Here is a 13,747-nt window from a genome sequence, read left to right on the forward strand (position 1 = left end):
AAGCAAGTGACTTTTATCGGTCATGATATTTTTGGTCTTCTATTTCTCAATCTGCTCATGGGCGCACGACTGCCGCTGTCCGTGACACCAGCAGGTACAGCAGGCACATTGGAGGGATAGTCGTTCCTTTCTGCTGGTCTCGTTCGGTCCCACGCAATCGCATCACCAGCAATTTACGCAATCTCACACTCGTTCCCAGACTGCTGTAGATGAGCAGTTAATTAGTAGTAGGAGTACTCCTCACCCACTCCGCCGCCCTGGCCTTGACGGCCTCAATTTTGCTCTCATCGCCATCGCCACTCCTCTCTGCCACACTCTCCTCAAATGCCAGCCACCTCTTAAAGAAGTACTTCGCCTGCTTGGGCTTCAGCTTTCTCGCGCCAGCCGCAGTATCGCCGGAGAAGATCCGCTCAAACACCGCCCGCACCTGTGCCTCGTTGTCGTCCAGCTTCAGCTCCAGGTCCAGCAGCACGTTGAACAGGTCGACGCGTTTCGGGAACGCGCTGAGCAGCCCTTCAAAGATCGTGCGACCCCGCTCCGGCGTTCCGCTGCTCTGCTTGAATTCCAGCTGCGCGAATTTCAGCGTCAGGTCGAAGTGCGTGAATTTCGGGAGGGTCTGAAGCGCGCGTGGCAGGAGTGCGCGGGCTTTTTCGGCGCTGTCGACCCCAGTCTCGAAGAGGAAAGTCACGTAGTTGATCCAGGCCTTAGGGTCCCGGGTGAATTTCTTGAGCATGCGTTGGAAGAGGTCATCCGCCTTGTCTCGCTTGCCGGATTGAATGTAGATGCTCGCGAGGCGGGAGTAGACCTCCTGCGGGTCGTTGTACTCGCAGGCGCGCTTGAAGATGGCGTCGATGGATTCGTCGTCGCCGTACGCGTTCTCCAAGTTCAAGAGCGCGATCCACACGTTGAGTTTCTCCGCTTCTTGGCCGAGGCCAATCGATTTCAGTGCGCGCTCGCCGATGCTTCGTGCCTGGTCAGCGTCGCCCAGGTCGAGGTGGAATGCCATGTATTGGAGCCAGAGGAGCGAAGAGTCAGGCTCGCTCAGGAGGAGCCGCTCGTAGTCGTCAACCGACTGTGGGCCGTCGCGATCAAGATCGGCGGTATGGTCGACCTGGATTTTGGCGCGCTTCTTCTTCTTCTTCTTGGATGCTTTAGCGGTAAGGTTGTCTTCTTCTGAGTCGGAAGCTGGGCGTTTACTTGACGGATTGGGCTCCGAGAGACCATACCAGTCAAAGCCGCCGACATTGAGACCTTTTGGTTTCGTAGATGAGACTGTCTCTGAGGTTGTTTCTACCTCGGGGTCATCGTCTTCGATATTTGAACCTGCATCTCCATCATCTTCATCATCCATACTATCTTCCTGGTCATTTTCCAACTCCATCTCGTCGTCATCCTCATCTTCCTCAGCACGTTCCATGTCTTCATCAAGGTCAACGCCGCCGTCGGCTAGACTCTCGTCCTCAGACGCGGCATCCTCGCTGTCATCCACACTGTCTTCATCGAGCTCATCCGCGAAGTAAGAAGCCTTCATACCGAAGTTGACTCTTCGAGTCACAGGGTCGAGCTTCAGGACTTTGGCCTTCACCTTGTCTCCTTCGCTAAAAAGTTTGCTTGCATCTTCAATCCTCTGTTCAGCGATCTCGCTTCGATGGCAAAGACCTCGAACGTTTTCAGAGTTATCGATCAGGATAAAGACACCAAACGCCTCGGCCTTGACCACTTTGCCCGAGACAACATCGCCGAGCTTGACATCATTGAAGTTCAATGGAGCTTTGTAATTCGGGTCCAAGGCTGATTCCCTGAGGCTGATCTGCACATTGCCAGAAGCCTCATCGACCAATATGACTTTCCCTTTGACCAGCTGATCTCTCTGGAAATGATCTTTCCACTCTTTGATAAAGCTGTCTGAAAGGTTCGAAACCCGGACGAACGCAGTGATATTATGGCCAAGTGTGACAAAAACACCCTTGTCTGCAACATTGCGGACAAAGCCCCGGACCACGTCGTTCACTGAGAGCTGGGAGATAGAAGTAATTTCTGCATCATTGACCGGTAATGACGAGCTGAGCACTTTAGAGGGTCGTGTGGACAACGTAACCTTCTTATTTGGCACATCCACCCTCAGCACACAAACTCGAAGCACATCATTCTTCTGATATTTTGCTGGGTTAGCTTCGCTGTAGTCATCTGCCATGTCAATCAGGTCCACAACGCCGACCACCTGGTCACTCAGCTGAACGATGATGTTTCGATCACTGATTTTTGTAATACGGCCGGGCAGTACAAGCCCTGCAGAGATATCCTTGAGCGTGATTGAGCTTGCGGAGTTGTCGGATTTCGCAGATAAATCCAACCTATTCTTCTCAGCATCGACTGAGAGAACCTGAACCCGCAGAGCAGATCCGAGTGGGAAGTTGGTGTTCAGGTCAGCGACCAAAGACAAGTCGTCTGAAACGTCTGTCGCCCGGATTCTTCCACGAACAGCAGGAGAGATGTTGACCCAGAGACCTGAATCAGAAATATTGTTGACAAATGCAAGCCAACGCGATCCAGATGAAATGCTTTGTAATGAGAGATTTTCAGCGTTGGGGTGTTTAATAGCGCTTGCCTTGCAAGAGAGCTCATACACTGTATGCTTGGAGTTACGATGTGACAAGGGCAAAAACTTGTGGTTTCTCGTGTCGTGTGCCCCAAGTATTTTCACAGTGAGCTCTTGCTTGGCAGAGAACTGTCTCAGCGGTTTCTTGCGGTCGTTGATCTCTTCCCAGGCGTCAAAGGCTTCAGAAGCGTCAATTCGTCCCTGGACATCTTTTGCTAGCTCCACGTTGAGCTGGGTTTCTTTGATCGAGACAATTCTCGCCTTGGTGATCCTTCCTACATGCAAGTCACCCAGTACGGTGACACTTGGATCAACAGGCTCCGAGAGAGGAATGGCTTCGGGGTGGCCTCCAGCTTTCTCAGTAGGAGTCGACTCGGGTTTTGATTTCCCCTCCCTCATGGTCAGCCAGAAACGCGGCGTAGCACCTTTATAATCGATGTTCGTGACCCTAGCTGTAACTGGCTGCAGCCTTGACATCCCGAAGTCTGGTTCAGTCTCTGTCTCAACAGGTACCTGTCCTTTGGGTATAAAGCCACTGATTCCTGCCGCGAAGCTCAAAAAGATGCCGTTATCCACAACGTTAGAGACAACTCCAGTATATACTCCATTCTCTCTGAGCTGCTCATAACTTTTTAATAGAGTTCCTTCTGTTGCTGCTTTGATAAGACTTTGCTTGTTGGATACCAGGACGAGCCTTCTCTTAGCTAAGACTTGCAAAATGAGCAGGTTTTCGAGTTTCTGGCCAACTCTGACCTTCGCAAATGCTGCTTTACGCTTCTTCAAGGACCCATCAGAGACATGATCCAAAACGAGACGCGCAATTGCGTCAGATCCTTCTAACCGGAGCAAAATATCGTCCTGAGATTTTTCGAACACTGTTCCACTCGTGATTGTTCCAGCATGAAGCTCTGCCAAGGAGGTTTCAATCGATGGGTTCGTGGTGTTCACATCTCGACAAGACACTGTTAGACGCCTTTCACTCGAATTGACACTGATTGCATTGACCGTCACAACCTGTCCCACTCGAAAATGTTCTGTGGCATCTTTGATAAAAGCCTCACTCATCTCAGAAACGGGTAGGAAGCCTTTCACAGAGGCGAAAAATTGAACGATTGCTCCCACACGATCAACCTTTACGAGTGTGCCCACAGTCGAGTCTCCGACCTCAATGCCATCGTAATTTGACCAGGCTTTTTGGTCACTGTTGACCAGAGTTTTCTTCAACGTAAGTCGCAAGCGTCTTCTGACAACGTCTGTGGATAAGACTCTTGTTGTGACTGTTTGGCCTTCTTTGAATTTCCTTTCTGGGTGTTTTAGCTCAACATCAGATAGATGGATTTGTGGAACAAGCCCAGTGACACCTTCAGCAAGATTAACAATCAGACCTTTGACTCCCTCAGCGCCAATGAGCAGCTTTTCAATCTTTCCTTTTACCACTGCGCCGATAGGAACGTCATCCACCCGTAAGAAAGGCTGCTGAAGAATGCTTGGCTGCAAAGAGATAATGTACAAATCGTCGACAGAATTATACTCGAGTATCCGCGCCTTATGCTCCGAGCCAAGCTTGTAGGCACCAGCCAACTCGGAAAGAGAGTCAACCTTCTTATCTGATAGCCGTGAGACGTGAGCGAACCCAATACTATCACCCGCGAGCTTGAGATATATACCCAAACCCTGTTCCACCCGTACCACCGATGCTGAGTCGATGATAGTTGATATTGACAGCTTATTGTGCCCACTAGTCGACGTGCCAAGCGAATCGATATCTAACAGATGATCAAGCAAGGAAAATCCCAGCTTTTTGTTATCAGAAAGGGGAAATGTGCATATCAAGCGTCCGGTAACCTTCTTTCCAATCTCGTATTTCGCGGAGAATGCCTCTCTATCCTTGAAAGACCCCGAGTGGACGACGTCCGCTGTCACATCAAGCAGGCCCATGACCTTACCAGCAAGTCCTGCATCCGTTTTGTCGCTTATCAAAATCTCTGCTTTTGTACCAGGAAGAAAAGCATCAACTGAGGGAGCAGTCTTCAGTGTAGCTGCATTGGAAAGGTTGGCTGAAAGCTTGATCACCTTGGCATTCGGGCTGGATTCGAGTACACTGCATAGGAAGACTGCTCCAGTTTTGACATCTGCCAAGTGGAGGCCTTCAGGAAGGTGCTTCTTGAGGATGAACCCACGAGCGCTACCTTCATCCAAAGACAAATCCACTGCGAGGCCGTGATCTTCAATACTGCTGACTGAAGCCTGTACTGTGGTGCCTGCGGTTAGATTAGTCTGGCTGAGACCAATATTTGTGAGCGCAGGTTCGATAGATAGTTCGATGCGTTTTCGCGACTGCGTTTTCGGCCCCGTTCTTTCTTGCTCGGTAGATGTAACGGCAGCGCGAAGGAATTGGCCGACACGGAAATATTCTGTGAGGTCAATATCTTTGTCGTCTGCCTCTTCTTCTCCATCGCTAGTCGCACCGTTCTCTACACCACTGTCCAGGAGGGACTGGATTTTCTCGTTCAATTGAGCGGATAGAGCTGTGAGCGGGACAAACCCAACCAGGCTGTTGGGTAATCCCACGGTCAAGGATCTAGTACTGATCCCGCTTATCTGGCCCAAGACCAGTGAGCCAGTAGTAATCCTTTTGTAGCTTAAGCCACTGATGCGAATTTCGGGTCCATCAATTTCTGCCTTGTTCTTGCGAAATTTCTCTTTGCGAGACTTCTTCGGCACAGCTTTACTAGGCTCCAGCTCGGGCGCTGAATTCCCATCGTCGTCACTCGTATCTTCTTCTTTTGATCCAGAATTGCCAAAAAGGTCTTGAGCTTTCTTGAACTCCTTCGCTGCATCTCGGGAGGCTTTTGCTTGAATTTGCTTGCGCTCAATCGGAGTGAGGAGGCTGGCACCACCGCGAGGGAATGCTGGCTGCTCGTTCGTAAGGACCGAGGCTGCTTGGGGTGTAGAAGCTTTCCGCGCAGGTGACGGGTTCGTTTTGTCCAACTTGGGTGCCTTGGAGGACTTCACAGGCTGTGCCTCTGGGTCTGGCTTGGACCGTTTGCTCGCTGGTTTGGCCGACCGTTCTTCGGTCGAGAATTTTCGCTTCCCAGACGACATGCTGATGAGACAGTCTCAAGAGAGAAGGACTCTCCTCCGACTATCGAATTTGAACAGATGTCTTCTTGGTAAACTAATTTGCCATGATTCACATCCAGTGTCGCCGAATGAACTGACGCTCGTGCGGCCTCAAATTTCGAGGTGGTGCATTTGGAACTTTTTTTTGGAGAAGGGGTTGTTCCTCCAATCGGAGTGGAGAGAAGAAACCTGCTCGGCGCACCCTGCTCGAGGGTCGGATTTATTTTATTCCGTCTTGGCACTATATCACTCTTGCTCGAGCTCCTCTTTGATCGCTCGCTTACGATAATTTTCTGGTTCTTGCCTTGCAGTTGCACAGTACAATCTGTTAGATTTCGGACGATACTTAGGCGTGGGACGAAGATAAACTCTCTATAGCCCTACACATCCTCATTCTGCCCATGTTGCAGGAAGGAGCATGAAATGCGTCATACATAGGTGTGAGTAATGATCTGGTTTGTGTCCTCTCTTCGAGAGCAAAAGCAGTGTGCCAGCGTGCAGATTAAGTTGCGTAAAGCGAACCAACTTGGGTCGGGGTCGAGGGGTGACGTCGGATCGAAATCTCTGCGAAGTCGACTTTCAAAGTCTTGCAGTATCACTTATCATTGAGAGCACGGAGGAGAAATCGTGTCGCGATCCCTGCAACAAGAGGTATTCCGAGGAAAACCCCGTCACTACGCTTAACGACCGTATAAGATCCAGAGATGTGCAAACTCTGTAGGTGGCAAGCAGGCGACAGAAATCCGCAACTCAAATAGAGGGTAAACAACTCGCCATAAATTCTTGTGGATAATTTGCGCATTTAGAGCTAGGAAGACCTTGCAAGGCACATCTCGACTTGGACGCTACAATTCTTGCATTAGTGATTTGATAGCGTCTTTGTTGCAGAGCCGATAAGTGTCCAACAACTAGGATTCACCTTGTCTACGGATAGATATCATAGGAGTCTGTGGAATGAGCAGATGCCATCATCAATCTAAACAGAGGTCCAAAGTTTCCTGAGACGACTCGAAAGGGGCCCCGCCGATAGCGTGTAGTTCAAGTGATATGCGGAACCTAAATAGTGTACGCGTATCCCCAACGCGGAGCATTGATAATGATTCCCATCAGACAGCCCGAGATGATTCCAGTCAAGGGTAGCTGGACGTACGATTGTTAGCAATTCAATTATCCAGAAGCATGAAATTTTGGGGACGCACGGTAATAATCCATCCGCCGTAGATCCAAAGAACCATGCGCCAGTTGATAGTTCTCCATGTTCCTGAACAGAGACCAACACCAACGGTGGCTCCAGTGATACACTGTGTGGTGGAGACGGGTAACTCTGGGAGGGTAATTGTTAGCTTGGGAACACGTAGGACCAGAAGACAACGGTGACTTACTCAGACGGGTAGCCATGATCACAGTGATGGCGGCTCCCAATTCCATCGCGAAGCCACGGGAAGGAGAATGGAGGGTGATACGGTTGCCTAGGTTGCGCATGATGTTGTAGCCATAAGTCCACAGACCAATGACAATAGCAGCACCGCCAAAGACCAAAATCCAGTAAGGCACAGGAACTTTACTACCCAACTCGTTTGTGTTCCAGATGTGATATATTGAGGTGTAAGGTCCAATGGCATTGGACACATCATTGGCTCCGTGAGTAAATGAAGCAGCTGAGGCAGTCAAGACCTGCAAGAATGAGTACAGATATTCAGCCTTGTTGTCGTAGTGCGCGGCATAAGCGTGGGTGGTTTCAATATCGCCACTTAAGATGGTAGCCTTCTTCTGTTGAGCGATGATGTCTTGCTCCACGCCTCGGAAGAAGATGCGCTTGAACTGCCAGAATAGAACGGCCGTAGAAAACATGCCTCCATCCGGGCGGGGGCCAATGATTTCGAATTTGTCTGGATTCTTTTCGCCGACCGCTGGCTCCGCGGCTGGACTAGCTTTCCCGTCGTCGCGCTCGGATCCGGCACCATTATCGGGGACAGGGAAACGTTTCTCCAAGACGTGTGCGGCGTTTTCTTCGTCTTCCAGTCCCGCGTGAATTTGTGATTCACGAGATGCCTTCAGCTCGTCCATGGTCTTGTGACCGCGGTAGTAATCCTTGACGACCTGAAATCCCTCCGGTGGAGGGGTAGGCTCCGGGCGCGAGAGAAGAAGGGGTCCTAAAAAGATGTGGTAGTACTTGAGTTCCCAGTCGTCCTTGAGCAAGACCCGGTAAAGCCAGGGGCAGAAAAATAGAGCGACCAAGAGGGCGACTGCAGCGCCAACCCCAATGATAATACCAACAGTCTCAGCGTTATTAATTTTGATGCGGGAGGAACCACCCTTCCAGACGATAAGCACTAGAGGTCAGAGTTAGAATATTCAGGGTTGTGAGACCACCATTTACGAAGCTTACTTGTGATGAGGGCAGACGTTACCCCAAAGTAGACGGGAATGGAAATCAGCGCCTTCATAAGAGGGTTGCGACGGACCATGACCACATATTTGGTGGTGAGGAAGATGATAGATGCGAAGCCTGCAGAGCAAAACGGTGCGATGATCCAGGCTAGGAAGACCGAAACAACTCCCGAGTTGACATCTCCGCCCCACCAGGTAACCTGACTGGCCCCGACAGTAGCAATGCCCATGCCAATAACACCACCCATTATAGACTATCATTTCCAATGTACAAGCGTTAGCCACTCCCTCGAATACAATGTTTAATCGCATATTGTGGAACGCAACCAGCCGGTGTGGGAGGGGATGAGGCTTACATGAGTTGTTGAAACAGGAAAACCAAGTTTAGTTGCAGCCGTGAGGTAGACTGATGAGCCGATGACAGCGCACATCATACCCAACATGAGCATGGCAGGATTGTCTTCGAACAGATCTGGGTCAACGATCTTAGTTCGGATGGTGTCTGCAACGCGGGCGCCGACGGCGACACTATATCACATAAGCTCTCTCCTCTAAAGCGGAAAGGTGTTACAAGATCTATCGTACCTGCCAGCAAACTCCATAACTGAGGCAACACACATAGCTTGAAGGTAAGTGAGGGATCGGGACGACACCGAGGTCGCAAAGGCGTTAGCGACATCGTTCGCACCAATGTTCCACGCGTCAAGGAAAGCAAAGAGAGTGCCCAAAGCGAAGATGTAATCGAACTGGTGCAGAGGCATCTTGTTCTCAAGCTTCCTTCATATAAAAAGTCGATTTGCGAATATACGAGTTAATAGAAGCCGGGAAGAGAGGAGGGGAGTTTGAGTCTTTTATCATCTGCAGGAGAAAGCATGGCATATTGGCTAGCAAATTCCTGAAGCAAGTCGACAAGCTTCAGTCAAGGAAACAGAGGTTGATTTGTCGCAGATGCCCTCCTTCGACGGCTCAGCACTAAGACGGCTGAGCCAGGCCGGAAGGACATATACATGTCTGCCAAGGAGCTTCGTGGTATCCAACGCGTTTGAAATTCAGCTAACGTTAACCATCAGCGGGTCTTATGCTGTCTACGGAAAGAACCAACCCATCTAGTAATATCCCGCCGCGAAGCGACTTGTATGGTGTGATGGTGCGCTTGGCGTGAGCTTGGAATCGCTTGCTTGAGAGCTAATGACAAGCTCTAAATTCACCACGTGTGCAATTTAAATACCACATCGTTCATCTAGAGAGTGGTGCAGGAGGATTATACCTACCTCAAGACCTCGATACCACTGTGCACGATACTTTAGCCTGCAGAACACCCGTCGCGGAGAAATACACTGTCGCCTCGTGGCGTGATGATGATGAGTTAGCTGCTGTGCTGTATGGGTTCTCGGTGTCAGGGGCTGAGCTACCTTGGATATGAAGGTTGCAGCAATCGTTTGTCGTTACCTGAAGCCCATGTCGATGGCACTAGTGACACGCTATCATGTGCATATTTTGCCAGTCTTAGATCAAACAATCTGTAACTGTGATGGACTCGCTGTCGAAGCTGACCCTTCTAATATTGGGCAATATAAGCAACACTTGAATTAATCCGTTCTCGTCTTGATACCATGTTGGAATCTCAAGACATAGGACGAGCTGCTCTACCTGAGACGAGAGAACGAGTGTGTTGTAGTATTCTCATGGACAGACGCCATAGGGCATGGTGTTGGCGCCAAAGTGAGTAGCGCAGGCAACCTCATGACGACGAGCAATGAGTCAGTGCTACAGCCTCTGGAATGCTTTGGAATCATGGAAAAATAGGCTCCAGGAGGTCATTTGCCTAGTAATTTTCTATATAAACCAGAACGGTGACCATAGAGTAGAAGAAGACAAAAATCTCAACTACGCTGACTTGCCTGTATCGATTGGCCCGTACAGCTGTACAGTCCAAATCCTCCAACACATGGAAAGGGGTAAAGCGCGGTACAGTTGAGGGGCATCCTGTCATTATCGTCGCTTCAAAGAATTAATTTCCGTTGTAGTTCTTTAATGTATCGAGTGGCGTTCTCCACAGTCTCGGCTTTGCAACGACGTTGGTTGCGGAACGAGTTCGAGGTCGAGAGCTTTTGTGGGAGCAGCAAGTTCAGTTCTTGTATCGCGAGCGCTAGACGATCCCTGCTGTTCTTTTCGGCTCTTTCGTGGTAGTTGCGCGTCGGATTCACTGCTGTCGTGAGGTCCAACAGGAAATGGAGACCAAGTTGGGACACTTGCCCTTGTTTAATGTAATCGTAATTCGATCTCAATGCCAGAGGGTGCGTCGGCAACTAGCCCAAAGATGCTCGAAAAAGTAGAGATTTATTTGCTTGGATAGATGACGCATTGTGCATTTGGACACAAACACGAGGCGGGAATTCCAAGTGTTGCTGATTGAAGGTTTCGCGGCTCGCTCGCCATTGAGACTCTTGGAAATATTTCATTCACTGCGAGCTGATTCTCGCTATTCGACGACATAGTCGTCTCGACTTCACTTCTGATCAGGACAGTCTGTACCTCATCCCCCACTCTTTCAAGTCTGCAAAAGGGGACAGATTGAGGTTTTACGGCGAGAACGAACTTACATGGAGTCAAGCACCTTGAAATCAGCTGCGCCGGCCCCAGCCATCGCTCATAATAGTCGACGATGTTTGGGGATGTAAGTCAGACTGAACCAAGGAAATCCAGAGCGACATCAACAGATCGTCGCCACTCATTTGACAATTCCTGGAGACTGTTGTATCAAGATGTCGTGTTAGGCGAATCGTGCCCGCCACTCTGCCCTTGTGAATTTCCAGAAGCATGCTTGCAGCAATGGTCTCATGCATGGAGGTTAGAGATGCCTGTTCGCATAAAGGCCCATCTTTTCCGGCGTGAGATTGGTGCAGAATGATTCCGTATTTCCTAGTAAGGCCAAGACCTACCGGTTAGCAGTGGACACCTTTGACTATTAACGATTGGCATCCTTCTAAGACAATTGGGTTTCATCTTGGCAAGGCAAAATTCCCTCGTGACACCACCATTTCTAGATGTCTGTTGAGGTCTTCTAGTAGAAGCAAGATGTTCATGCAATGGATCTTGATGGATAAAGAACGTGGAAATCTGCCATACAGTCATTGGCAGAAGCAATCCAATCCTCAAAGCTCGCGTGACTATCTGAAGTTCTGGGATTTTGTAAGGTCTTACTCCGTAGCCATGACTGTATTAAAGGTGATTCCGTAGTGTTGCGAGAATCTTCGCAAAGACCTATGGATCATCACCCGTGGTAGCAACGACGCTGCCAACGCCGTTGGACCTTTGGTGACTTCGGTTGGCTTTGGTCATTCTTGGCCTCCTGCGTGGCGGATTTTGGTTCTATATGTGTAACATTATTCGAGAAATTGGAGACATCATGAATTTGGAAGTCAGCTTGCGAATTGTGCACTAGCTGTTGTTCATTTTATGTTGATGAGGATTAACTTTGCACTCTACCGGATTGATATTCAGTTTGCTGTGTGATGCGAGATTGGATATAAGAAATATCGAATCGTCAATGGAATCCCAAGTCTGGTCGCCCATCGACGGAATTATACTCTGTTGCCTTATTCCATGCTTTAATACCTAAGATTGCATACGGTAGCTGCAGCATCCGTATCGCTATCCATGGTGCATGCAAATATGTGCCCTCCTTCCTCGAACCGGCCATGACTGGCCAGAAGCTAACATGGCGGGAACTCCATTGATCGATCTCTTGCTGGAGTTGGGGCTTGCAATAGCTGATGGTAAAAGCAAAATTTTCTAGAAGTCTGAGAGACCTCCATACGGTGTTGGAACCCGCTTTGTTAGGTCAGAACATGAAAATCATTCTTACCGTGATTGAGACAGGCGTCTCAATCGAAATTGCCCAGAGTACAGTGCGGAAATCGCAGCAGCCGGATTTCATGGGCAACTCATCTTCTTGTGAATGCATTTTATCTACTTCATCTTACAGGTCAACGTTGGCCCGGTAAGTGCTCTCAATTCTTTCCATTGATGACATGTCTGGAGAAATGCCAACTGCTTAATTCGGTGGGATGATCGGAGCTTGCAGATACAGATGGTGCACATTTCGTCCTTCGACGCTGCTTCCGTACAAGCGAACCCTCGAAGACTCAATCTGGTTAATGTCGAAATTCACGGTGTGGGAGAGTTCACTAATGGCCATCTGAACCATTAGACATCCCCGTTCTCGGTCTATAATTTGGTCAATAAACCGTTAGAATCTATAACTCTATACCTCTATAATTAATGTTAAGTTATATTTATACGTAGCGATTAACCTAATCTTGACTATGGATCTTGACTATACCTCGCTAGGCTATAAGGTACTGTTTACACGGAAACAAGGAAGACTGGATATAGTAAACATGAAAATATTGCGTGGAGGTCTACAGCCTGAAATCGTAGACAGAGTACGCCTTGGTTAATTATTTCTGCTAATGATAGGATAGAGGTCGCTACTAGTTCAATATATGTAGGGGCGCACTAAGGCTGCTTTGAGAAGACTGTTCCTCTAGTCGCGATATTAATAATTCCTAAGTAAGATAGGAGGCCAAAGCATGCAACTCCGATGCAACGTCGCCGGGCCCCAAAAATATCGGAAAGGCTGTCAAAGAGGGTGAGCCCAACAGACAGACCAGACTGTAACAAGAGCGACCCAGGCAATATTGGCATCTAGACCAATGTCTTGGTTGTCGAATCCTAGAACAGGAGCCAATAGTCCATAACCAGCTACGCCGGCGTACAGGCCTATCCCGATCACAAACAAAGAGCCAAGGAAATGGCAAATCCTGTAGTAGCCCTCGCGCAGAGTGGATTGGGTTGACTTGTTGTGAACCCGGTGACAAGCCCGTCACCGGCTGCATGGATCTTGTCGCTACCATTCTCAGCTGTTGATATTGTCCTTAGGATTACAATTATTTGCGGTGCGAATCAATTGATCGACGAGGAGCGTCGCTCACATAGGTCCATCCAGAGGCATGGTCTAGAATCTCCATGCGCGAGACGTTGCGGGGAAACGTGGAGCTCCGGATGTTAACCTTACATGAGGCTGCCATAGCGCCGGTTCATGTCTGCTGCTGCCGAGCCGAAGCCTTGAGTTCGGCAGAAATCATTCATGCCGCGCCGAACGGCCGACCGCTGGCGCTTTAATCAGCCAATAGAACTAACGGCGGCATAGAGGGGTCTGCATGTAGGTAAGACTCTTTTTGACGACCATGGCCAATAACATCTGGCAGGGATACGTCTCCCAAGGATGAATTAGGGAGATGGGCTTGATTGCGGGGTGAATGAGATACGGTTCGCGTTCGACTCTCCGGACCTGGGAGAGATTATATCTCTATTAAATATTTTTATTAGTGTGAGTTCCCAACTTTTATCATTATCTAGATTCTCCGTATTTCCCACAGGTTAGCCCTGTACTCGGACGTTTCCCAGTTCAAATTTGTTCCCTGATGTACAGCTGAACTTTACTCAAAATGTACTCAACAACCGTAACCCATCTGGGAAGGATTTCGCCAAGGTCGACATGATACTCCCGTCAACCGTCGAATGGGTTGAGTTTCACGTTGGTGAAGTAAGACCTGGAGATATCCTGGT

The 13,747-nt window shown here is 49.2% G+C and overlaps 2 protein-coding genes across 2 annotated transcripts; both read right to left on the reverse strand.

The window, feature by feature from the left end:
* Positions 1-217: 217 nt before the first annotated feature.
* A1O9_08504 (uncharacterized protein) lies at positions 218-5,704 on the reverse strand (the record flags this gene model as incomplete). Its single annotated transcript, XM_013402889.1, has 1 exon — positions 218-5,704. The coding sequence occupies one exon, from the start codon at positions 5,702-5,704 to the stop codon at positions 218-220; it is 5,487 nt and encodes a 1,828-aa protein (XP_013258343.1).
* A 1,181-nt stretch (positions 5,705-6,885) lies between these two features.
* A1O9_08505 (PiT family inorganic phosphate transporter) lies at positions 6,886-8,874 on the reverse strand (the record flags this gene model as incomplete). Its single annotated transcript, XM_013402890.1, has 5 exons — positions 6,886-7,046; positions 7,105-8,055; positions 8,112-8,367; positions 8,470-8,641; positions 8,699-8,874. The coding sequence occupies 5 exons, from the start codon at positions 8,872-8,874 to the stop codon at positions 6,886-6,888; spliced, it is 1,716 nt and encodes a 571-aa protein (XP_013258344.1).
* Positions 8,875-13,747: the final 4,873 nt, after the last annotated feature.

Source organism: Exophiala aquamarina (assembly GCF_000709125.1).
Source record: "Exophiala aquamarina CBS 119918 chromosome Unknown aczIA-supercont1.7, whole genome shotgun sequence".
Taxonomy (NCBI): domain Eukaryota; kingdom Fungi; phylum Ascomycota; class Eurotiomycetes; order Chaetothyriales; family Herpotrichiellaceae; genus Exophiala; species Exophiala aquamarina.